The following is a 23,590-nucleotide window of genomic DNA, read 5'->3' on the forward strand; positions in this document are numbered from 1 at the left end:
TGGACATGAATTTGGCAGGGACATTAAACTCACTGCAGCGGTGGGTGGGGGAAGATTGCCTTGGTGAGAAGCAGCTCAGGTTTATGGGTCAGAGGAGCCCTTTCATAAGATGCTCTTAAATAGCAGGGTGTGGCGGGTCACGCTTCTCATCCCAGTACTTTGGGAGGCCGAGGTGAGAGGATCGTTTGAGCCCGTGAGTCCAGGATCATAAGATGCTCTTTAGTGGGGGTGGGTGTGAGGTGAGTCTGCCCCCCAGACATTTGTAGCAGAGTCTCTTACGGCCAGCTGACTGCTCACTGTCCCCTCTGCTTCAATGGCAGAGACAGAGCAGAGGCAGGGGATGTCACACCGCATCCAAGCCACTGAGGGGCACTTCAAGGACAGAAGCCGGCTTCACTCCTTCTCCATTCCTCAGAGCCTGGCACGGGGCCACCCATAGGAGAGTGTGTATTCAGTGTTCACTGAAAGCCAGGTGTGGTGGCTTGAACCTATAGTCCCAGCTACTTGGGAGGCTGAGGCAAGAGGACCGCTTGAGCCCAGGAGCTCCAGGCTGCCGTGTTTAACAGTCGTGCCTGTGAATAGCCACTGCACTCCAGCCTGGGCAATGCCAGCAAGACCCCATCTCTAAAAAACAAAAACAATGTTTGCTGAAAGAATGTTTGCTTGTCGGAGAGATACAGTAACTACTTGTTCTAACTTTGGAGAAAGGACACTTCGGGTTTCATGTCAGGAAGGAGTGAGTCAGACTGTGGTCTGGATGGGAACCCAAAAGCAGGAGTTGAAGAAAATGTGTTGGCCAGGAAGCCGCGGCCTGGAGATACTCCTCTGCTACTTGTGGGTGTTGTGAACTCAGCTGGGAGCCTCGGGTCTCACATCTGTGAAGTGGGTATCAAAGCATTGTGAGCTAACATGAGATTGTGTGTGAGCCTTCTGTAAACTGTAAAGTGAGGTGCCCACCCAAGCAATTGTCCTGGAAGGCAGAATAAAATGAAAAGTGTGATATAATGAGCAGTGTGTATGATTAGATTATTGCACGCTAAGCAAGATTCACTGGGTGAGGGTCATGTTGTAAGGACCTGTGTGAGTGAGGCACTGACTGCGTTGAGTCTTTAGAAAAAATTAGCCTATGGGGTATTTTTATTCCCATTTTAGGGGTGAGCAAACTGAGCCCCCTGTAGATGTTCAGTAACTTTCCCAAGGTCATAGTAAGCAGAGAGGCTGGAATTCAAACCCAGATCTGTTCACCCCAGCACTGGGTCCACATGACTTCTGGCCCGTCAAGGCTCCTGGCCTGTGCCCTTGTGTGAGCTGCTGCTGGGCACGGGCCTGGAGACAGCCGGGGGAGCTTGGCAGTGGGTGCCATCACCGGGCTGTATATGGTGGACACGAGCTTCCTGTTGTTTTCCTGTCAGCCTCGTCCCTTGGATGGCATGCCACTTATAGTTTGGCTGCTCATGTCCAGTCTGCTGCACTGGGAGTGCTGGGTCCCCCGTGCCTCATGTTAGGGTGTCCCTCCAAAGCAGGCACCTTCTCTACCCTGTGGATTGGCAGAGGCAGTTCTATTTCTAGGTAATGAACGGACCTTACGGAAGATTGGTCCCTTCCGCCCGAAGAGCTAGAAATAACTGTTCTCAAGCAAGGCCCATGCTTTCTCAGCACAGAGCTGGTTTTCCCAGGCACTCTGCAGTTAACCCCACTATTACTCTGGAATGCAGAGACCCCTTGGCCCTGACGGATTTACTTTAGTAGCAGCCTCTGCTTCCAAATGCAGCTGCTTTCTGGAAGAGGGTGTGGTAGTGGAACAGAAATGGCTTAGGTCTTGGCACTAGATACAATTGGGTTCAAACTTCGGCTCCACCAGTTACAAGGTGTGTGACCTTGGGCTAGTCAGCTTTTTAGTTCCTATTTCTTTCTCTTAAAAAGTCTTAATTTGACAAGTAATACATATCAAATATACATTCTTTAATGTGAAAATACACATAAGCAAAAAGAAATATGAAAAATCACTGTTAAATTTTAGTATACATCTTTTAAGATTAATTTTTCTACTTCCTTTTATTTACACATATATGCATATATACAGTAGAAAACATATATATGCAATAGAACATTTTTAAAATAATGGAATTATTCATACTGTTTTTTTTTCCCCACCTAATGTATATTTAAAGGTATGGGGAAGTGTTAGCAATGTCGTGTCCCCTGAAATAGCTACGTGGTATTCCATTGTATGGCTCTCCCAATATTTAACGTACCCCCAGGTGGTGGACAGTTGGATATAACCTCGCTGTCCAGGGGGACCTTGGCTTCTCCATCTCTGCAATGGGATAACAGTGCCCGTCCTGCAAGGCAGCTGTGTGTGCTCAGCATGCAGCTGGCCCTCATAAATGCTGGCTTCTTTCCTTGTCCTTTCTCTGCACTGGTTCCTTTCATGTAGGGTATCTACCACGATAAAATGAGTGTGCCCCAAATAAATGCATTGTCTCGTGTGTCTGCTCAGCACCTGAACTGGTTCCTGCCTCGGGTCTTGCTGACAAGTGCTCAGGGCCAGCAGCTTCCCGTTGGCCTCTCCCAGGAACCCTGAGCAGAGGCCTGAGCCCAAGCAGACGCTGCAAGGCTGCTCTTCTCCCTCCCAGTCCGGGCAGCATGGTTTCTGCTCTGAGAAGCCGCCGGGAGCAGTTGAGATGAGCTGGGTGCCTGGTTAGTGTCTGCACCACCTTTCGGGGCCTGACGTGTGGCATCTCGCCTGTAGGCTGCGGCCAGCATCTAAGCGGAGCACTTGGATCCAGCAGTTATTCACATCTGCGGCTCCCTGTGTCCCCCTCCTAGAACCTCCCCACAACCCCCAAATTAATTGGATTGTGTAAGGTTTTCGTCACAGTGGATGTCAAGTGCTGGCCGTGTTAGGCACAATATAATATAAGCCTTGTATCTATTTCTTGTCTGAACCTAACTAAATAAAAACATCATGTTTCCCTGCTCAGTTGAGATATGTAAACCAGATGTAATTCTGCCTGCTGTGCGACTGATCATGTTACCCAGAACTTTGGACAAAGCTAGCAGAATATGCACAGCCTTCTATGAGGGTTAATTTTGTCTATTAAATTGTCATTAGGGCTGACACAGGGTGATATTTATGTTTTGTTCTGTTTTTGCTTAAATGGGAGTGTAAAAATGATGATAATACTAATAGCTAGTATATGTTACGAGGCTTGCCATGCATGGATGCATCGGGCGTTCTGATAGAAGCTGTATATGGATGTCTCATTCAGTCCCATGAGGCAGATGGATCAGTCCCCCATTTTATACATGAGAAACTGAGGCATTGAACTCAGGCAGTGACTCTGGAGCCTCTCCTTTTAATCCCTGCAGCAGCCTTTGTGATAGGGTCAAGTGGGTATTTATTGGAAAGGTCCCCTGCTCTGTCCCCCTTACCCAGTGCAGGGGTTAAGAAGGGCCTGTTTGTTAGGAAGTCTTCAGCACAACCGATCCTGCTTGCTTACTGAGCTGCTGACATTTCTCAGTTTTGAGAACGAGGTAGGAGAGTTGCAGAATCAGAGGGCAGGAGCGCTGTGTTTCCAGGGTGCCCTGAAATGGCAGAGGATCCAGGGGCCAGACCAGAATGACGAGGAACTCGCCACAGGCCTGGCTCCTCGCGGGGAGGAAAACGGAAGATCAGATAACAAGACTAAGCATGTGAACTCCAGATGCATAACCTTGGATCAAAATTGGGGTGCCAGACCAGAGTGGGTGGACAGACACATGCAGCAAATATTTGCCACGTAAATGGATGGGTGAAATTATGGCTCATTAAGCTCTCACGGGAGGTGTGAGGTTGTATGTAGCATGTGGAGTTTGCATATGGCCTCTAGTATCTGCCTGGGAGTTTTCAGTGTAAAAATGCCAGCAAAGAAGAACAAGCAGGTATATGTATGGGATACACCCACGGGGAGCTTTAACCAGCCTAAGAATGAGCCGTGGAAAATTGTGTCTTTCATGCCTGTGGCTTTATGCCTGGGTCAGTTCTCCTTATAGTTGGTAATTCATTCAACAAACATTTAGTTAACTCATTTAAATATAATCCTAATAACATCATCAAGAAGGTAAATCTAATTCCATATGCATCTTTTCATTACCTAGCACTGCATGTGCTTTTTTTAAATTACAAAACTTATCGAAATATTTCTCATCTATCTACTATTTGAGATTATTTACACAGACTCCTTCCTCTTCAAAGGGCAGAGTGGAGCATTTGTGTGTGTGTGTGTGTGTGTGTGTGTGTGTGTGTGTACATATGTAAACACACTGTGGACAGCCATACCTGTTCTTATAGGTATGCCTGTAACCTGTCAGGGTAACAGACAGCACTGAAATGGAAATGGAAATATGACCTGCTCTCTTGGCATTTTCTATGCAGTTAAAGTGAAATAATTGAGGGATCCTGTCACGAGATCCTGTCATGGGCTGCTGTCATGGGATGCCTTGGTCCCCAGAGGTGGCTGGTGAGTGGGAAGGGTTCTTCTGCACAGGTCTGCCTGGAATCCTGTCCCAAAGGGACGACTTGCCCTTTAGGCTACTACTGCATTCTCAAAATGGCAACTTGGATGGGGTGAGGGATTAATTTTGGTATCTGGTCCTCCTCTTTTGCCTGGAACTGCCACTGGGCTCTGTTTGAAGGGGATATTGCTTTTTCCTCTCACTAAAATTGGTCCCATCCTTGCTGCCTGTAACCTCACATGGAATGCCTGCCGGGCAAAGAGGCAGCCCTTTTGCAAATACATATTTAATGGGAAATTACAAAGAGACTGGTCCCACCCGTGTAAGAGGGAAGCGGATGTGTGTAACACTCTAAAACCACGCTGGAGATGCACTCAGCTCCATCCGACACAGACCAGCATCGCTCAGGTTACCAGGCAACTGTGAGCAACAAATACTTGTGAGTCTGGGATTGAAGGGGGTGGAAACCAGACTTTTTCTAAATATCCTCATCACTTACCATAATAAGAGCCCTTACCCAAGTGTGCTTGTGTCCCGGGCTGCCTAAGTTGGCCTGAATCTTGTGTCACCCTTCATAGTAGCCAAGACCTCAGGAGTCAGATTGCCTGGTTACCATCTGTTCTCTCCAGGTACAAGCTTCCAACAGTGTATAATTTATACTTTCCGAGCCTCAGCTTGCTTATCTTCAAAATGGGGATAATAATCATTCCGGTCTCTAAGAGGATTGAGTGAGTTGATGGTTGTCAGGTTCTTAGAAGATAGCCTGACAAATAATACGTGCTCAGCACATACTAGCTTGTATTATTCCTGACACTGACTCTTCTCAGCAAACTGTCTTGGAAGGAAACTTCCCTCTGGAAGCCACAGAGAGATCTTCAAACATACATGGCGCTGCTTCTGGGGCAGCCCTGGAAGATAAGGAAGAAGGGGCTGTCAGTGCAGCTGCAGGAACACACGTTCTCTGAGCCCAGGTTGTTCCTAATCCTCCAGCCATGGGCACCGCTGTGGGGGGCTTTCCTTACCAGCTCCCCTCGTCTAGCAGATGTCCCCGGTGCTGAGTCACTGGGCTGCACTGCTCTGACCCACTTACTGTACCCGACCCTGCCCTCTTCCCTCCCAGTTCCACTCCTTAGCCTTCGACCCTGGCAGGTTTCCAGGTAGCCAGATCGAATCCGTCTTTCCCACTGGTCTCTAGAGAAGCATGACCTGCCTCGGTTCTTTCCAATGGCTGTCACTTCCTCCTTTTGGCCAGCTAGTAAGTTGTCTCCATCCCCGTCACTGCGTAACCTTTCCCCAGAAAACTCTTGGTGTCGTCTCTCCTCCCCTCGCAGAGGCAGCAGCTACTGAAGGGCCCTTCCCAGTGTCTCCCTTTTTACATTCTGAGTAGGGTTAGCATGTTATGACAGTCGCTTCTAGCTATAGAAAGTTCCCACTGTCTTCCACTTAAACACGTAAAATACTTAAGATTCTTATATGTTCTTTTCTTTAAAAACCAGCTTCATTAAGATAAAATTCACATACCATACAATTCACCCATTTACCATATACAGTTCAGTGGCTCTGAGTATAGAGTTCTGCACCCATCACCGTGACCCACTTTAGAACATTTTCATTACCTCCTTCCTTCCACCCCTCTCAGCCCTAGGTAACCATACTCTACTTTCTGGTTTTTTGTATAGATATCATGATTCTGGACATTTCATATAAATGGAATCATATGTGACCTTTATCATGTAATATCTGGCTGCTTTCACTTTGCAGTGAATCATAGAATAGAATATTCTATTCTATGGCTCATGCCTATAATCCCAGCACTTTGGGAGGCTGAGGCGGGCAGATCACCTGAGGTCAGGAGTTCAAGACCAGCCTTGCCAACATGGTGAAACCCCGTCTCTATAAAAATTAGGCAGGGCGTGGTGGCTCACGCCTGTAATCCCAGCACTTTGGGAGGCCGAGGCAAGGCAGATCACGAGGTCAGGAGATCGAGACCATCCTGACTAACACGGTGAAACCCCATCTCTACTAAAAAAAATTAGCCAGGCATGGTGGCGGGCGCCTGTAGTCCCAGCTACTCGGGAGGCTGAGGCAGGAGAATGGCGTGAATCAGGGAGGCGGAGCTTGCAGTGAGCCGAGATCACACCACTGCACTCTAGCCTGGGCAACAGAGTGAGACTCCATCTCAAAAAAAAAAAAAAAAATTAGCTGGGCATGATGGTGGGTGCCTGTAATTCCAGCTGCTTGGGAGGCTGGGGCAGAAGAATCGCTTGAACCTAGGAGGCAGAGGTTGCAGTGAGCCAAGATCACGCCACTACATTCCAGCCTGGACGACAGAGCAAGACTCCATCTCAAAAAAAAAAAAAAAAATCTATGATTCTATTTAATGAAATTGAGGCCCATTATGTTATGTTTGTTCCTTACTATTCCAAACAATATTCCTTATTGTTCTTACTATAGTCTAGTAATTCATTATTCCTCAAATAATGAATTCTAGGCCTTGGTGCAGAGCTTCATTCTTTACTACAGCTGGATAATATTCCATTGTAAGGACACCCCACATTTCATTTATCCTTTTGCTGGTTGGTGGACAGGTGGGTTGTTCCTCATGTTCTTTTTAACACAGCAAGGCCATATGATCTGTCTGAGGCTGCCTTTCAGTTCCCAACCATTTTTTGAGCAGGAGAGACATTTTCTGTCATTTTTATCACAGCCTTTGGTTATTTCTTGATGTGTTCATGAATGTAATCCCAACTTAGACATGATGTTCCAAACCTATAAGAAAATTAAAAGTTTTTTTTTTTTTTTGAAAAGAAGAAACAGTTATTTAAGACTTGTTAGAATAAATGATTCAGATCCTTTTTCTTCTGTGTTTTTATTTTGGCTCTAAATAAAACATTTATAGAAGTTTGTCTTTTGTGTAATTATTTAGGCTCTGAAAACTTCACTCAGTTTAGATGAGTGTTCAAACTCGCTGAGGGAAAAAAAAAAGTTTTTCCCCAGGGAGAAAAATATTATGAGCTAAAACTAAAAATAACTTAAAATTTTAGCAAAGGAAGCATTAACACACCAGGCCAGCACACTTTCTTTTTAATGGGAACTGACCCTGGGTCAGGTGGGTCCAATGACACCCTTATTTAATTTATTTCCTGCTGGGAGCTGATTTTCCTGGGCATGTTCTGACCCAGGGCACTCGGCAGAGACGCTGCTAACAAAGTCCAGGTGGAAAACATCTGAGTTTCCCAAATTTCTCTAAAGGTTTTTAAGGGCTGTTCAGCTTCGAGTAGCAGCGTGAGTGTGAGGTCGCTGGCGTAAATGAGACCCCGCGGGTTAAGTTGCAGGTGGGAGCTCCAGGATGCAGCAAGGTGGCCGCGGCCACTGGAACTGTTGTTTGGCCTTGACTCTAATCTGAGGTGCCCTGGGCGTCGGCCTGTATGCTGGTGCTCAGTGAGGTTTCTCCATGACTCTGTGTATGAGATCTCCTGTGCTGAATGGGACCCTTAAATGTGCCCTTCGCTCCCATCACTTAAGGAGGGAAAAGGCAAATCAGAATGTCATAATGTAAAGGATGGCAGGAAAACACATGTTTTTAGAACCACACTATGATTTCAAAAGGCACATCAACATTCAGTTGAATTTCATGTCTATTGGGGGATCTTTGATTCTCTCCCCCTAAATTTGTGTGGGGATGTGACAAAGCTTATGCTTTAGAATCTGTCGATCTTGGTGGTTCTTGGGCAAATGACGCCCCATCTCTGGGATCTTGTTTGTGTCAGAAGGATGACATCCTCCACCTCCATCAGGGCTAATGTGGGGATCTAATGAGGTGCCTTATGTACAACCCCTGGTACAGAAGAGAAGCACTCAGTCAGAGCTGCTTCTAAAGCTCTTCTACTTGAAATGATCTTTTTTTAACCCTCACTCATACCCTGATTTTAGGTGGAATAGTTTCTAAGGAAACAGAGTCCTTTTCCCATAGGATGGTGCTGGGTTTTTGTGCTTGAGAGAGACCATCTTTGTCTCTCTGAGCCCCTTGGACCCCAAGATGCATCCACAGGGCAAGGCACATGCAAGCATTTGGTAGGTAAATATAGAACCCAGTGGGTTCGGCAGGGAATTAAAGTATCCATTTAATAAACCTCAAGAACAGCACAGCCTTTAATATAAAGTCCCTTCTCCCAAAGGGCTGCAAAAACTTTTGCAATGATTATTGCTTTTCATTTATAGCCTAATGTTTGAGGACTGGAGCCATAAACTGAAGAGCCAGAAGTAGACGCTAGCAACTAAAAATACTGTCAATGAATGTCACAGATATCCAAAGTAGACAATTCGTTTTTCTTCCAGTGGCTTTCTTGGCAAAAAAATAAAAATTAAAAAGGAAAAAAATGACCAAGTGAGTTAAGAAAACGTTGTAGTGTTTGATGATGATAACTTGCATTTTATAATGCTTTCCAGCTTACAGAATGCTTTCTCATTGTTATTTCATTGAATTCTTCTGACTCCCAGAGGTAGGTAAGACAATACTGTGTTATGGTTAAGGACATGCTGCCTCTACCACTTCACTTCCTAGCAGGTGGCCATGTGAGTTACGGAAGTGCTCTAAGCTTATTTTCCAAATTTTTAAAATAGGAGTCACAACACCTTCCTTTTAGGATTGCTGTTCAGATTGTATGAGATAAGGTATGAATAATCCCATCCACATAGTAAGGGCTTCATAAATGGCAGCTGTTACTATGTTATTACATAGAATAATCCTCACTCGGCCAAGGTTGGGGGATTGCTTGAGTCCAGGATTTGAGACCAGCCTGAGCAACAAAGTGAGATGCTGTCTCTACAAAAAATAAAAATATAAAAATTAGCAGGGTGTGGTGGCATGTACCTGTAGTCCCAGCCACTCAGGAGGTGGAGGCAGGAGGAGTGCTTGAGTCCAGGAGGTCGAGGCTGCAGTGAGCCATGTTCGTGCCACTGCACTCCAGCCTGTGCGACAGAGTGAGACCCTGTCTAAGAAATCATCATCATCATCATCATCATCATCTTCCTTACTTTACAGACGAGGAAACTCAAAGTGGCACTTAATTTGCCAAAGATCACAAAGATCTAGCAATGGCAGAACTGGAATGCACGTCTAATTCTACTTCCAACTTCATTCCTCCTTCCACTTTTCCTTAGCCAAGAATGTAAATCAGGAACATTTTGGTGCTTCTGCCAGCGACATTTACCATTATCATGAGCTCTTACACGGTTTCTCGGGTGCACTCAGATTTTCAACGTCTACTTTTGTATTTGCAGAACATCATCAAGAAGGTGATCGGGCAGAAGTTTGTGTACAAGTTTGTCTCTTTCCCGGAGATCCTGAAGATGGATCCTCACGCGGTGGAGATCAGCCGAGAGAGCCTTCTGCTGCAGGACAGCGACTGCAAGGCGTCTCCAGAGGGCCGTGAGGCCCACAAACACGGCCTGGCCGCCCTCAAAAGCACGAGCCGCAACGAATACATCCACTCAGGCCTGTACTCGTCCTTCACCATTAATTCCCTGCAGAACCCACCAGACGCCTTCAAGGCCATCAAGACGGAGAAGCTGGAGGAGCCGCCCGAAGACAGCCCCCCCGTGGAAGAAGTCAGGACTGTGATCAGGTTTGTGACCAATAAAACCGACAAGCACGTCACCAGGCCGGTGGTGTCCCTGCCTTCCACGTCAGAGGCTGCGGCGGCGTCCGCCTTCCTGGCCTCGTCCGTCTCGGCCAAGATCTCCTCTTTAATGTTGCCAAACGCTGCCAGTATTTCATCCGCCTCACCCTTCTCATCTCGGTCCCCGTCCCTGTCCCCCAACTCACCCCTCCCTTCTGAACACAGAAGCCTCTTCCTGGAGGCCGCCTGCCATGACTCCGATTCCCTGGAGCCCTTGAACCTGTCATCGGGCTCCAAGACCAAGTCTCCATCTCTTCCCCCAAAGGCCAAAAAACCCAAAGGCTTGGAAATCTCAGCACCCCCGCTGGTGCTCTCCGGCACCGACATCGGCTCCATCGCCCTCAACAGCCCAGCCCTCCCCTCGGGATCCCTCACCCCAGCCTTCTTCACCGCACAGGTAAGAGTCATTCCTGTCATCTCAGCCACAGCCAGCTTCAGTGGCTTAGCAAAAAAGGAAGAGCAACTAAAGAGACTTCCTTCTGTCCCTCAAAACGTTGTCCTATGACTCGTACCGAGGTCACTGTGTAAATGTGAAGGGAAGCTGCTTTTCCATCCTCAGACCAAGGGGTGCACATGAGACAGGGTTTGGTTTGTCGACTCTAGTGGGATGCTTGATTGGTTTCTTGCTTTTAGCGGCCTAAAGTGACCATAGGTGGAACACGCACGCTGGCCGACAAAGCAGATCTCACCAGCGATTTCCAAGGGAAAGTTGAGCGGGCCAGTTTACATTTCAGGAGGCGCTTGGGCTTTATGAAATTTTTATGGCAGAATCTTCTCTGGGGGCGCTTAATAAGGAGCCACTTCTGTTCTGTTAACAAGAAAACAGATGTCAACTGATGCCGCCATCTCATGTCAGTGTGGAGCTGTGGTCATAGCGTAGGTAATAAAAAACAAAGGGGCCACCCCAAACAGCTGCTTCGCTGAAAGCAGCGCTACTCTGAGAAAGCCCCAGTCCACAGCACTGGCGAGAGGACAGCAAACTTGCAGAGCCAAAAAAGCCTTCGTTGTTATTAGTCCCAAAGAGAAAGCAGCCTTTTCCTTTAAATCAGATATTCAGATGCTCTTTCTTGTCCAGCTGACAATTGCAGTGCAAAGGCGTAGTAGGTGCTGGGAAACCATATTTCTCCTTCCCCTTGAAAATTGGATGCAATTTTAGTGGCAGAGGTTAAAAGAGTATTCGTTTTAGGTTCACAGACCTGCATTCAGTTCCTGGCTACCCTGCTTCCTAGGAATGGGACTGTGGGCGGTTGCTCTCTGGGCCAGGTTCCATGTGTGGAAAATGGGACCATGGACAGGCTTTGTGAGCTGGGGACACCTGGTAGCATTGTTAACCGTGGAGCTGCACCCGTCCCCTGCCTCTGTAATCTCATCGTAGTTGTCCCTGTTGTCATTAGCAGCAGCCGCGGCAGCATATGACGGGCTCCCCATGTGTGCCAGGCACTGCTCCAGATGCTTTACATGCATTGCCTGTATCCACACTTACAGCAGCCCTGTCACGTGGATACAGGTTGAGCATCCTGTTTCCAAAATGCTTGTGACCAGAAGCATTTCAGAGTTCAGATGTTTTCAGATTTTGGAATATTTGCATGATACTTGCCAGTTGAATATCCCACATCTGAAAATCTGAAATCCAAAATGTTGCAATGAGCATTTCCTTGGAGTGTCATGTCAGGACTCAGAAAGTTTCAGATTCTGGAGGATTTGGGATTTGGGAATTTTTGGATTTGGGATGCTGAGCCTGTGCTATTATTATCATCCTGTTTCCCAGCTGAGATAAATGAGGCACAGAGGTAAAGTAGTTCGTCCAGGGTCCCACAGCCAGTAGGTGGTAGAGGTGGCTTTGGATCCAGTGTCTGCCTCCAGAATCCATGCTCTCAAATGAAATGCATTCCCGCTGCGAGAAGGCAGTGTCCCTGATCACGATGGCCGTCCATGGAGCACCTGAAAGCAGCTCTGGGCCACTGTCCTCTCCACGCTTTCTCTGGACTGGATTCTGCCCAGGATTTCGCGACAGCTCAAGCCTGTGAGCTGGTGGTGACGCGCGCCACTGCGGAGGGGGAGGGCCAGGGGATCAGGATATAGGTCAGAGTGAGCATGTGTGCTCTTAAATCAGGCATCTTCCAGTTAAGCAAGGCTGTCCAGTGACCGAGGGCTGCTGAGCAAATGGCTCAGAAACAGCAGCTCCTGATGTAGCTCAGGGGATATCTTGAGAGGCAGGGCCAGGGTAGATGATCTGAGCATCTCCTCCCCTGGCCTCCTGTGTGTTTACAACTGTCAGGGTGAGAAAGGTCCGAAGCCAGGCCGGGGCTGACTCTGATTTAGGTGTCTGTGTTCCCTGGGAGCCTGGATCACCTTCTCAGAACAGAGTGAGGCAGATGCCAGCCCTGTCTCAGAGGAAGTCAGCTCAGCCAGCCCTGTGGATAATGTAGATGGAGTGGTGGCTCCCATCGGTGGGGCTGAGGGCGTGAGAGAAGGATCAAGGGTGGATGCTCAACAAATGGATGCAGAGGGCACGGCCAGGAGCCAGAAGCCACCAGCATGGCCTGAAACTAGGTGGGAAGGCATAGGAAAGCCAGGATCTTTACAAGAGGACCTGTGCCTTAGGCAGTGAGGGTGCCCCGTCCTCAGCCAAGCTGTGAGGGCGGGGCTGTGATGATTTAGTGCCAGGAAGCCCAGAAATGGTCCTGAGGGGAGGGAGGCAACGGGCAGCGTCTGGACCCAGGGCAGGAGAGTGGAAGTAAAGGGACCTGGCTCAGAGAGGGCCTTCGGGTCAGAGGAGGAGGAGGGGCACCAGGCAGTCCTCTAAACCACGCAAAACTAAGGGGGTCACCGGCTACACTGGGAGATGGTAGAGCCTCGGGACTCAGACCCCACTTTGAACTTCCCTCACATTCCCAGAGTGTGGGCTCTGCTCCTGGCATGGCCATGGGTGGCCAACAGGGAGGGAGAGAAGGGGCAATGAGGGAGACACCAGAGGGGCCCGGGTGGGAGTCAGGGGTGTGGTACTTATTCAGAGCTGAGTTCTTGCAGCCGGTTTCGCCCAGGCGGATTCCCTGAGATCAGATAGGATATCTTGAAGCCAGGGGTGGTTTAGGATTAGGGTATGTCAGTGTCAGATTTGGACTCTCAGATTCCCTCCCCTGGGAGCTGCTTCAGGGGGTGCCCCAGAAACTCACCCACCAGCACCAGCTCAGTAGTTTGTCTTCCAGGTGACAGCCAGAAACAGCGTGGCTCTCAACAGCCAGGCGTTCTGTGGAATTCCTTTCGGCCTCGGGAGTGAAGGACAACTGTGGGGTTCAGGGTGTTCCACAGGCAGCAGCGAGGCTTCAGTGGTTTTCCTCTTACCTGAGCACTTTGTCACAGAAACTCTCCTTTTCTCTGTGTGTGGGGGGTGTGCTGTGTGCAGCTGGACGCTGTGTGCACATAAACATTTGATAATCTGTGGGCTGTAAGCTTTGCTTAGTGGTGGGCTTTGGAAGAGGTGAAAGCTGTGTGTGCTGTAATAACCCGATACCCTGAAGGTACAAATTCCCAAGGTTGGTTATTTCCAGCTAGAATCATGGCAGGAAGAAGGGGAGAAGTAAGGGAGCCTTGGCATGGCCTGTGTCACGTGGTTACCTTATTACACCTCATACAGGCATCCCTCATTTTACTGTACTTTGCTTTATTGCGTTTCACAATTAATTGGTGGTTTTTACAAATCGAAGGTTTGTGGCAACCTGGCGCTGAGCAAGTCTTATCAGCGCCAGTCTGTTCTTCCAACAGCACACACTCACTCCGTGTTTCAATGTCACATTTTGGTAATTCTCAAACATTTCCAACTTTTTCCTTACTATTATGTCTGTTATAGTGCTCTGAGACCAGCGAGCTTTGATACTACTATTGTCATTGTTTTGGGGCACCATGAACCACACCTGTATAAGACAGCAAACTTGATCAGTGTTGTGTGTGTCCCAAGTGCTCTCCTGTGTCTCCCTCTCCTTGGGTCTCCCTATTCCCTGAAACACAACAATTTTGAAATTAGGCCAATTGATAACCCTATAGTGGCCTATAAAGTGTTCAAGAGAAAGGAAGAGCTGCGCGTCTCTCATTTTAAATCCAAAGCTAGAATGATGACGGCGAAGGCATGTCCAAAACCGAGACAGGCCTAAAGCTAGGGGGCTCTTATACCAGTTAAGTATGTAAATGTAAAGGAAGAGTTCCTGAAGGAAATGAAAGTGCTACGTCAGTGAAAACATGAATGATAAGAAAGTGGGACATCCTGATTGTTGATATGGAGAAAGTTTTAGTGGTCTGGATAGAAGATCAACATTCCTTTCAGGCTAACCCAGAGCAAGGCCCTAACTCTCTTCAATTCTTTGAATGCTGAGAGAGGCGAAGAAGCTGCAGAAGAAAAGTGTGAAGCTAGCAGAGGTTGGTTCATGAGGTTTAAAGAAAAAAGCCATCTCCATAACATAAAAGTGCAAGGTGAAGCAGCGAGTGCTGATGGAGAAGCTGCAGTAAGCTGTCCAGAAGATCTAGCTACGCTCATTGATGAAGGTGGCTACATCAAACAGCTTCACTGTAGGTGAAACAGCCTTCTATTGGAAGAAGATGCCATCTAGGACTTTCATAGCTGGAGAAGAGAAGTCCATGCCTGGCTTCAGAGCTTCAAAGGACAGGCTGAGTCTTGTTAGTACAGCTTGTGACTTTAAGTTGAAGCCAGTGCTACTAAATACACTCTGCCTGTGCTCTGTAAATGGAACAACAAAGTCTGGACGACAGCACATCTGTTTTCACAGTTTATGGAATAGTTTAAGCCCAGTTGAGACCTACTACTCAGAAAAAAGATTCCTTTCAAAATATTACTGCTCATTACAGTGCATCTGGTTACCCAAGAGCTCTAATGGAGATATACAAGAAGATTAATATTTTTCATGCCTGCAAATACAACATCCATTCTACAACCCAGAAGTCAAGGAGTAATTTTGACTTTCAAGTCTTATTACTTAATAAATACATTTCATAAAGCTACAGCTGCCATAGATGGTGATTCCTCTGATGGATCTGGGCAAAGTCAATTGAAAACCTTCTGGAAAGGAGTCACCATCCTAGAGGCTATTAAGAATATTCATGATTCATGGGAGGAGGTCAAAATATCAACATTAACAGGAGTTTGGAAGAAACTGATTCCAGCCCTCATGGATCACTTTGAAGGGTTCAAGACTTCATTGGAGGAGGGAACTGCAGATGTGGTAGAAATAGCAAGAGAACTGGCATTAGAAGTGGAGCCTGGAGATGCAACCAAATTGCTGCAATTTATTGATCAAACTTGATTGGGTGAGTAGTTGCTTCTTACAGATGAGCAGACAAAGTGGTTTCTTGAGATAGAATCTACTCCTGTTGAAGACGCTGTGAATGTTGTTGAAATGACAACAAAGGACTGAGAATATTACTAACTTTACATTACATTACATTACTTAGTTGATAAAGCAGCGGCAGGGTTTGAGAGGATTGACTCCAATTTTGAAAGAAGTTCTACTCTGGGTAAAATGCTATCAAACAGCATCACATGCCATAGAGAAATCTTTCATGAAAGGAATAATCAATTGGGCCAGGTGCGCTGGCTCACACCTGTAATCGCAGCACTTTGGGAGGCCAAGGCGGGTGGATCACCTGAGGTCAGGAGTTCAAGACCAGCCTGGCCAACATGGCAAAACCCCGTCTCTACTAAAAGTACAAAAATTAGCCAGGTTTGGTGGCAGATGCCTGTAATCCCACTACTTGGGAGCCTGAGGCAGGAGAATCACTTGAACCTGGGAGGTGGAGGTTGTGATGAGCCGAGATCACGCCACCGCACTCCAGCCTGGACAACAAGAGCGAAACTCGCATCTCACAAATAAATAAATAAATAAATAAAAGAGTCAATGAATGTGGCAAACTTCATTATTGTCTTATTTTAAGAAACTGCCACAGCCACCCCAGTCTTCATGACTCTGCCTCCTTGTCCCTGGTTCTGCCCTGCTTCCTCCCCTGTCCCTTTCTGTAGCTACCCTAGGCCCCCATGGGAGTCTCCATTTTGTCTCCTTTTCCGTAGGATCAGTGCTACAGACTTCTGTGGGATTAACTCCCCTTTTAAAGACCTTAAAACCATGGTTTCACTTGAATTCAGACAACTTTAGGAGTTTCCAGAGATTCAGTCACCTTTTATTTGAGGACTTTTTTTTAACCTCAAGGTGGCATTGTCATGGATTCTGTTGGCATCTGTGGGAGCTTAGGATTACAGATATTTGTGGGTACAACCTGCTAGACATCTTGTTTCTCTCTCCTTTACTTTCTTAAAGACTGAGTGACTTACCAGTATCTCAGATCACCAAATCAAGTGATCAGCAAATACTTCTGCATCTTCTTTAATCAGTCCAGTAACAAATGTTTATCATGTATTCATTCATTTGGGAGATAATCATTGAAAACTAAGCATTCGCTTAGATACCTGGAGATACAGAGGTTAGCAAGATAGAAACCGTTCCTGTTCTCATGAGTTTACAGGTTGCTGTCCAGCATACGGGGCAATATATAACATAGGGTTATAATTTAGGGTGGTGTGAAATTATGGAGGACTCTGAGAACTGGCTAAGGAATTTTGACTTGTTTGGATTGGAAATTAACTGCTAGAGGCTGGGCGCAGTGGCTCACGGCTGTAATCCCAATATTTAGGGAGGCCAAGGAGGGCGGATAGCTTGAGGTCAGGAGTTCAAGACCAACCTGGCCAACATGGCCAAACCCCATCTCTACTAAAGATAAGAAAATTAGCTCGGTATGGTGGTGCATGCCTGTAATCTCAGCTACTCGGGAGGCTGAGGCAGGAGAATCGCTTGAACCCTGGAGGCAGAGGTTACAGTGAGCCAAGATTGTGCCACTGCACCCCAGCCTGGGTGACACAGTGAGATTCTATCTCAAAGATAAATAAATAAACAGCTGCTAGAGGTATAAGTGAAAAAAATCTCATTAGAATCAACAAATAATTATTGAGCAATAACAGAGCCTAGAAAGGACACCAAAACTACAGTCGCTTGTTTTTATGACCTTAGGACCTAGCCATGACAACAAGGCATTACAAGTGCACACACACACAATAGCCCTTGGCAAGAGTCAAACATGCAGCACAGAGAAGCGCCTTAGGAGCTGAGGGGCAAGATCGTTTAGTTCAGGTCAACACACATGAACTGAGTACCCACCATGTGAAAGCTGCTGTGTTTGGAGCTGGGGCTACAAACGTGGATAAGATAGTCTCTGATAGTTAGGAGCTCATAACTTAAGTCCCTTCATCTAGTATCTCAGGTGCAATACAAAAGGAATACTAAGTTGCAAAAGGAATCCTAAGGAGGAAGGTATTAACTTTGCCTGAGATGGAGGAAGAATGTCCAGAGGGCTTCCTGGAGGGGGTGAGACCACTGGTACAGGGTGTTGAAGGATCAGCCTGTGGCAGGGTAGACAGGGAGAGGAAGGCATCGTCGGCAGAGGAACAGCTTGAGGCAAGGCATAGATACGTGAAATAGCTTTGTGATTAGGGGAGGTATAGCAATAGGAAGCATTGAAGGGGTATGAGTGACAGTCTGAATTGTTTTAGGAATCACCCTGCTGGCGAGATTGGGAAGGGGGAAGGCTGGATCCAAGTAGGATGCTATTGGAATATTCCGGGCGAAAGACCATGAGTATCTAAGGCTGTATGGTGGGAGGGGTCAGAGGGATGGATCTGATGTTGGGAGTGCCGTCAGCAGGAGTTGGTGACTGACTGGGTGGGAGGAGTGGGGAGAGCCAGAATTGAGTGTGAGGAACATGGGAGGAAGACTAAGCTCCCTGGGAAAAGGCTAAACGTCCAGTCGGGGCCATGCTGAGTTTGAGGACCCTGCAGGACATTCGGGTGGAAAAGTCCAGCTGCATCTGGAGAGCGGAGAGTGTTTTGGAGCCGGAGAGGAAGTTAGGCAGTCATCAACACGCAAGGGGTGGTGAAACCATGGGAACGGATGAGGTCACTTGTGGAGAGGGCCTGTAGCCCAGGGAACTATGGGCTGGGCTGGGTGGTCAGGGAAGTTCTGAGGGAGTGTTGAAGGACTGTTGGGTTAGAATGCCTGTTCCTCCGTGCATATGAGGAAAGCTCAGGACACATCAAAGCAAGTAAGAGGGTTTGGGGAGGGAAGTGTCTACGAAGAGTCAAACTCTGTAAAATATTTGAAGAGATTTATTCTGAGCCAAATATGAGTGACCATGGCCTGTGACGCAGTCCACATGAGGTCCTGAGAACATGTGCCCCAGGTGGTCGGGGTACAGTTTGGTTTTATATATTTTAGGGAGGCATGAGACATCATGAAATTGCCAGGCAACTTCAAGGTATGGCAAGGAAATATATTTTGGGGTTAAATATTTTTTCCTCGTTCCATAATGTTACGCCAGAGTCAGATTGAAAAGTAAGTCACCATATATAGGGTCAAATAAAACCCATCTGATGAGAATTTACGGTTTGTAGGGCATGACTCCCTAGACCCCTAGGTAGGAATTTGGGCAAGATAAAAAATGAGAGCTTAGTCCTCAGAAGTTAGCAAGTGTGTGAACCCAGATTATGGGGAACCTCAAATTGTGGCTAAGGAGGACATCACATCCTTTCTGAAATGGCGACTGAATGTTGAGTGAACTCAGTGTTTGAGGGTGGTTGATTTGGCGATGGGGTACAGAATAGATGGGGAGACCGGAGGCAGGTGGACTGGCCTGGGCAGCTGTTGTGGAATGCCATCTGTAAGGTGATAGGGGCTTGGATGCAGCAGGAATGGAAATGAGGGATAAACAGGAGACTGAGTTGTGGGACTCCTCCAGAGGCTATGTCCGGAGCTTGCAGTTATCGGAAGGCATTTTGCATGGTGGGGCCTGGGATGCGGGTGGTAAATGGGGCTGTGCATGCAGGGATTATGTCTTGTTTTATCCTCATCTGTGGCACCTGAAACATAGTTTGCACTCTCGGTCAGTATTTATTGAGGCAGTGCCTACACGGTGGTCCTGTTGACAGAAGGGGAAGAGTCTTAAGAAACACTGATGTGGAAAGGTGCTGAGCTTCATGAAGTTGGAGCATGGTGGGGCATCCGAGTGGAGATGCCCAACAAGCGATAAGCCAGGGGGGACCCAGCTAGAGCTGCAGATGGCTTCAGTTCATTGATATTTAGGAGATGAAAGTACAGGAGGAATAAAGATGAGCAGATACCTTAAAGGCTACAGAAAGAGGTATAAGAAAAATGTGCCAATCACCATAATAGGAGGCAGAACATGTTAAATGTTAAGAAAAAAATGGTCACAAAGTGTTACAAAGATTCAGAAATAAGAAATCCCATCTGGTTGAGGGGAGATCAGGAAAGTGTCCTTTGAGGAGGTGGCATTTTGATGGGCAGAGGAAGGCAAGAGGAGGAGGCAGCGGGCCGGGGCAGGGGTGCGCAGGTGGGCATGCCTGGATGCCAGCTCACCCTGGCGAGCTCAGATGTGCAGGCTTTTTAGGAGACTCTATGAAGTGGAAGTGGAAGATGAACTGAGTGGGGAAAATGAAAAGGGGATCTTGGGATGAGGGTCTTACTCTTTGCAAATGCATTGCCTGTGGCATCTCCTTTCCCAGCAGCCGTGGGATCAGGAGCTCCTTATCTGCCATGCTTGTTAAAACGAGACTGTCTTTGGGGAAGGAAAGAAAACAGCACTTTTTGCTGTGGCTTTCTTAGCCCTTGGTCCTCAGGCTCAGCCCACTCTGCCTGACTCCAGGAGCGTGTGGAGAGAGGCTGTGAAGTCTCACACTGTCCCGGAGATAACCCAGAGCAGGCGTTATAGGAACGTTCCTTAAAAAAGCAACCACATGGTTCTTTAAGGCCACAGGATTTTCAGGGAGAACTTCAGGGACAGAAGGGAGAGGAGGGAATGAAGTCATTTTACAGTGTTTATTTGCATATATTATAGAAGACATTTCAGACATATTAAAGATGAGAAACAAGAAGGCTACTGTAGTCTCAGTACATCCTGTATTCCTAAGAAACAAATGTGCAAACATCTCAAATCCAGACATGGGTATACGTTTTAGACTAGAGAAATAGAAATTCTAGACCTTGTACATTGCTTAGAGGATTAAAAAGGAAGGGGCATATGATGGCCATGGAGGAGAGGAGGATAGCTGTGTTTTGTGGTTTAGAAGATTGTCTCTTTAAAGCTTTGAGAGCCTTCATTGATGGATAAACTAGGAGGCCTTGAACACACTGGTTATTAAATGTTAATGTGACATATTGAGGTTGGAACCTTGCTCCAGAGTAACATGCAAATATTAGTTTTCAGAACACCTGAGCTTGTGGCCTTGAGCCTAACACAACTGACAGTAGCCTCCAAGTCCAGGCTGACTCAGTTGAGTTGGTCTGTTTCAGAGGATTAAGTCCTTCTCTGTATACAGCTGAGAATTTCTCCCTCACATAGATGAAATACATTTAGTAAGTATGTCATGTATACTTTCAATTAATTACCAATCCATTTATTCATTCAAAAACATGTATGAAGTACCTAGCCAGATAACTGCCTCTGGCACTTGTTGAGCATTTCTATATGCCAGGCACATATCTTGTAAGAGCTTGCAGTAGATCAGCTTATTTAATCTTCCCAACAACCCTGTAACGTGGGCATTTTTATTCTCCCCATTTTACAGATGAGGCAACTGAGACAGAGAGAGGTTAGGTGGCTTGCCTGAGGTTACCTGGCTGGGAAGTAGTGGTTCTGAGATTGGAACCCTGGCAGAGCTCATGCTGAGCCGTTAAGTTTTAACTGGTAGACCAGATGGCCTGGCATGCTTGTGAAATTGCCTTGGACTAGAACAAATGGGAAGCTTATTCAAAACATGTATTTATTCTAGTAACCTCATAGGTCATTCAGTATGTAGGAAATGCCATGGAACCAACGACTCAAATAATTTGGTATAAATGTGTTTACATTTCAGCAGCTTCACAGTTTGAGGAACTTTGGATGTTTGTCTCCATTCTGCTGAACAGAGCAGACCTTTCAATTTAGGTTTAAGCCAAATGCTGTTGGTAATTAATGATGCTACGGAGGCCAATTCTAGGAAAAAATAACACTTTAGCATCCAGCATGGTGCAGTCTGAAAGGCTGGCGCCTTTGCTGTGGTTCTTCTTACACAAAGCACCTTATTGACATCACAAAACCACTGAGGGACTCCTTCTAGTCACCAAAGGTACAAAACTACCCTGGGCCGGGGAGTTTGTCTCCACTGAGAATAAAAGCCATGCAGACTTAGCAGCTGGGCGGGTGTTTCTTCTGCCCTCCTGCTGGCTTGCAGGCCAGGACTCCTGCTGTGTGTGTGCAAGCAAATGCAGTCCTTGGAACTCTCCTGGGAAACCCAGGGTTTTGGCTTTATACCCAATCTGACAAGAAAGGGCCCTCCCTGCCCCCACCCAAACCATTGCCAGGGCAATGAATTCTCATCAACTCCACATCCGGAAGGAATCTGGAAAACCCGGCTCAGAGCTTCCGAAGAGGCTGCTACAGGGTATTTTAACAGCAAATCCCAAAGCCTTAACAGCTGTTGATATGGAGACCATTAAAAACGTGTGTTTGTAACCCAAGTAATAGATGTCCACCGTAGAAACACAGGAAAATATAGATAAGAAGAATTAAAGCCCCTTTATGGGATCCCATTTTGTTTGTATACTAATCCTTCTTGTTTAATCTGGGAAGGGGAACAAGTTGAACAAACCATTCGGACGAAAGTTGATACAAACTTGAATTTTCCACCAGAATGTTTAGGGAAGGTAATGTGTCAATACCTTTTTCCTTTATGAAAGTGTTAATAAAATTAGCATTGAAGAAAATTAGCCAGCCAGGTATGGTGGCTCACGCCTGTAATCCCAGCACTTTGGGAGGCTGAGGTGGGCAGATCACTTGAGGTCAAGAGTTCGAGACCAGCCTGGTCAACATAATGAAACCCCTTCTCTACTAAAAATACAAAAATTAGTCGGTGGTGGGTGCCTGTAATCCCAGGTGCTTGGGAGGCTGAGGCAGGAGAATCGCTTAAACCCAGGAAGTGGAGGTTATAGTGAACCAAGATCGCGCCATTGCACTCCAGCCTGGGTGACAGAGCGAGACTGTCTCAAAAAGAAAAGAAAATTAAAATTAAACTGTTCACAGCCCCTCAGAAATAACGTTGCCAGTTTTCCTGAGATGGTAAGGTCGTTTCCTGGCCCATGCCTAGCCTACCTAACCTCTCTCTGCTGCTCTGTTGATCATGGCCCAAGTCAGGTGAACCTATATGAAGAAGTCTGTTTGCTTTATTTCCCAGACACCAAATGGATTGCTTCTGACTCCGAGTCCACTGCTCTCCAGCATACATTTCTGGAGCAGCCTTAGTCCAGTTGCTCCGCTGAGTCCTGCCAGGCTGCAAGGGCCAAGCACGCTGTTCCAGGTGAGCGTTTGGAAATGAACTTTTGAACATTAAACTTCTGAGGGATGGTTTTTTCTTTTAAATCCTGCAGAGGTAACGGTGAGTTTTGCCATATGTTGAGTTGAAATGTTAAATGTCCAGAGGGGGTTCATGTTAGTGGGGTTGCACGCCCTTCAGAGGCAGACATTTTCATTGAGGCAGAAATTGCAGGCTCATGCCAGACACCCATACGTGGAACAATTAGTTCTTGAAGTGTTTTGCATATTTTCATTTGTCTATGAAAACAGGAAATTTATTAAGGAAAAGGCAAAACTTTAAAAATTATTCTTTAGGACAGCGTGATGGCTCACACCTGTAATCCCAGCACTTTGGGAGGTTGAGGGTGGGAGGATTGTTTGAGCCCAGGAGTTTGAGACCAGCTTGGGCAACACAGCAAGACCCCATCTCTATTTAAAATAAAATGAAAATAAATATTATTATTTATAAAAGTCCGCAAAAGACTTTAAAATATTAATCCTCCTAGTTAATGTAGCAACTTGTTTGACATAAAGTGAAAATAAAAATAGTGAACAATTTCCCCATCCTGGGATAGAAAAATTACTTGCATCATTTTATGAATCATCATTAAGTTCTCCTTGTTCTGTAATGAAAAAGGAGAATCCAGGGCATTTGGTTAAAAAATAATGAAGACTTAGCTGCTTTATCTTATAGAACTCTCCATACTAGGCGAGCACCTTCATTATTCATTCACACACTAGAATCTTGCAGGACCGTCACTTGCTATCATGGAGAAATCAGTATTTCCTCCTTGAGACCCATAGATCATTACTCACTGATTAAGGTGTTACTGTTTGAATATGTTGAGTACAGGTGGAAAGAATCCTAGGGACAGGACTGAAGAAAAGGTGGACCCAGTGCAAACTCCCTCTTTCCCAAATTCTAGCTTTTCTCATCGTCCCTGCCTGTATCC

The 23,590-nt window shown here is 46.6% G+C and overlaps 1 protein-coding gene across 1 annotated transcript in view; it reads left to right on the forward strand.

Moving 5' to 3' along the window:
* The window catches only part of ELK3 (ETS transcription factor ELK3), a 75,655-nt gene that overhangs the window by 43,068 nt on the left and 8,997 nt on the right, over positions 1 to 23,590 (forward strand). The window contains exons 3-4 of the mRNA XM_001146444.7: positions 9,781 to 10,575; positions 22,519 to 22,641. Of these exons, the coding sequence (XP_001146444.1) occupies positions 9,781 to 10,575; positions 22,519 to 22,641 (918 nt within the window). The remainder of the gene's footprint in view (positions 1 to 9,780; positions 10,576 to 22,518; positions 22,642 to 23,590) is intronic.

The sequence above is a fragment of the Pan troglodytes genome, chromosome 10 (genome assembly GCF_028858775.2).
Source record: "Pan troglodytes isolate AG18354 chromosome 10, NHGRI_mPanTro3-v2.0_pri, whole genome shotgun sequence".
In the NCBI taxonomy this organism is placed as follows: Eukaryota; Metazoa; Chordata; class Mammalia; order Primates; family Hominidae; genus Pan; species Pan troglodytes.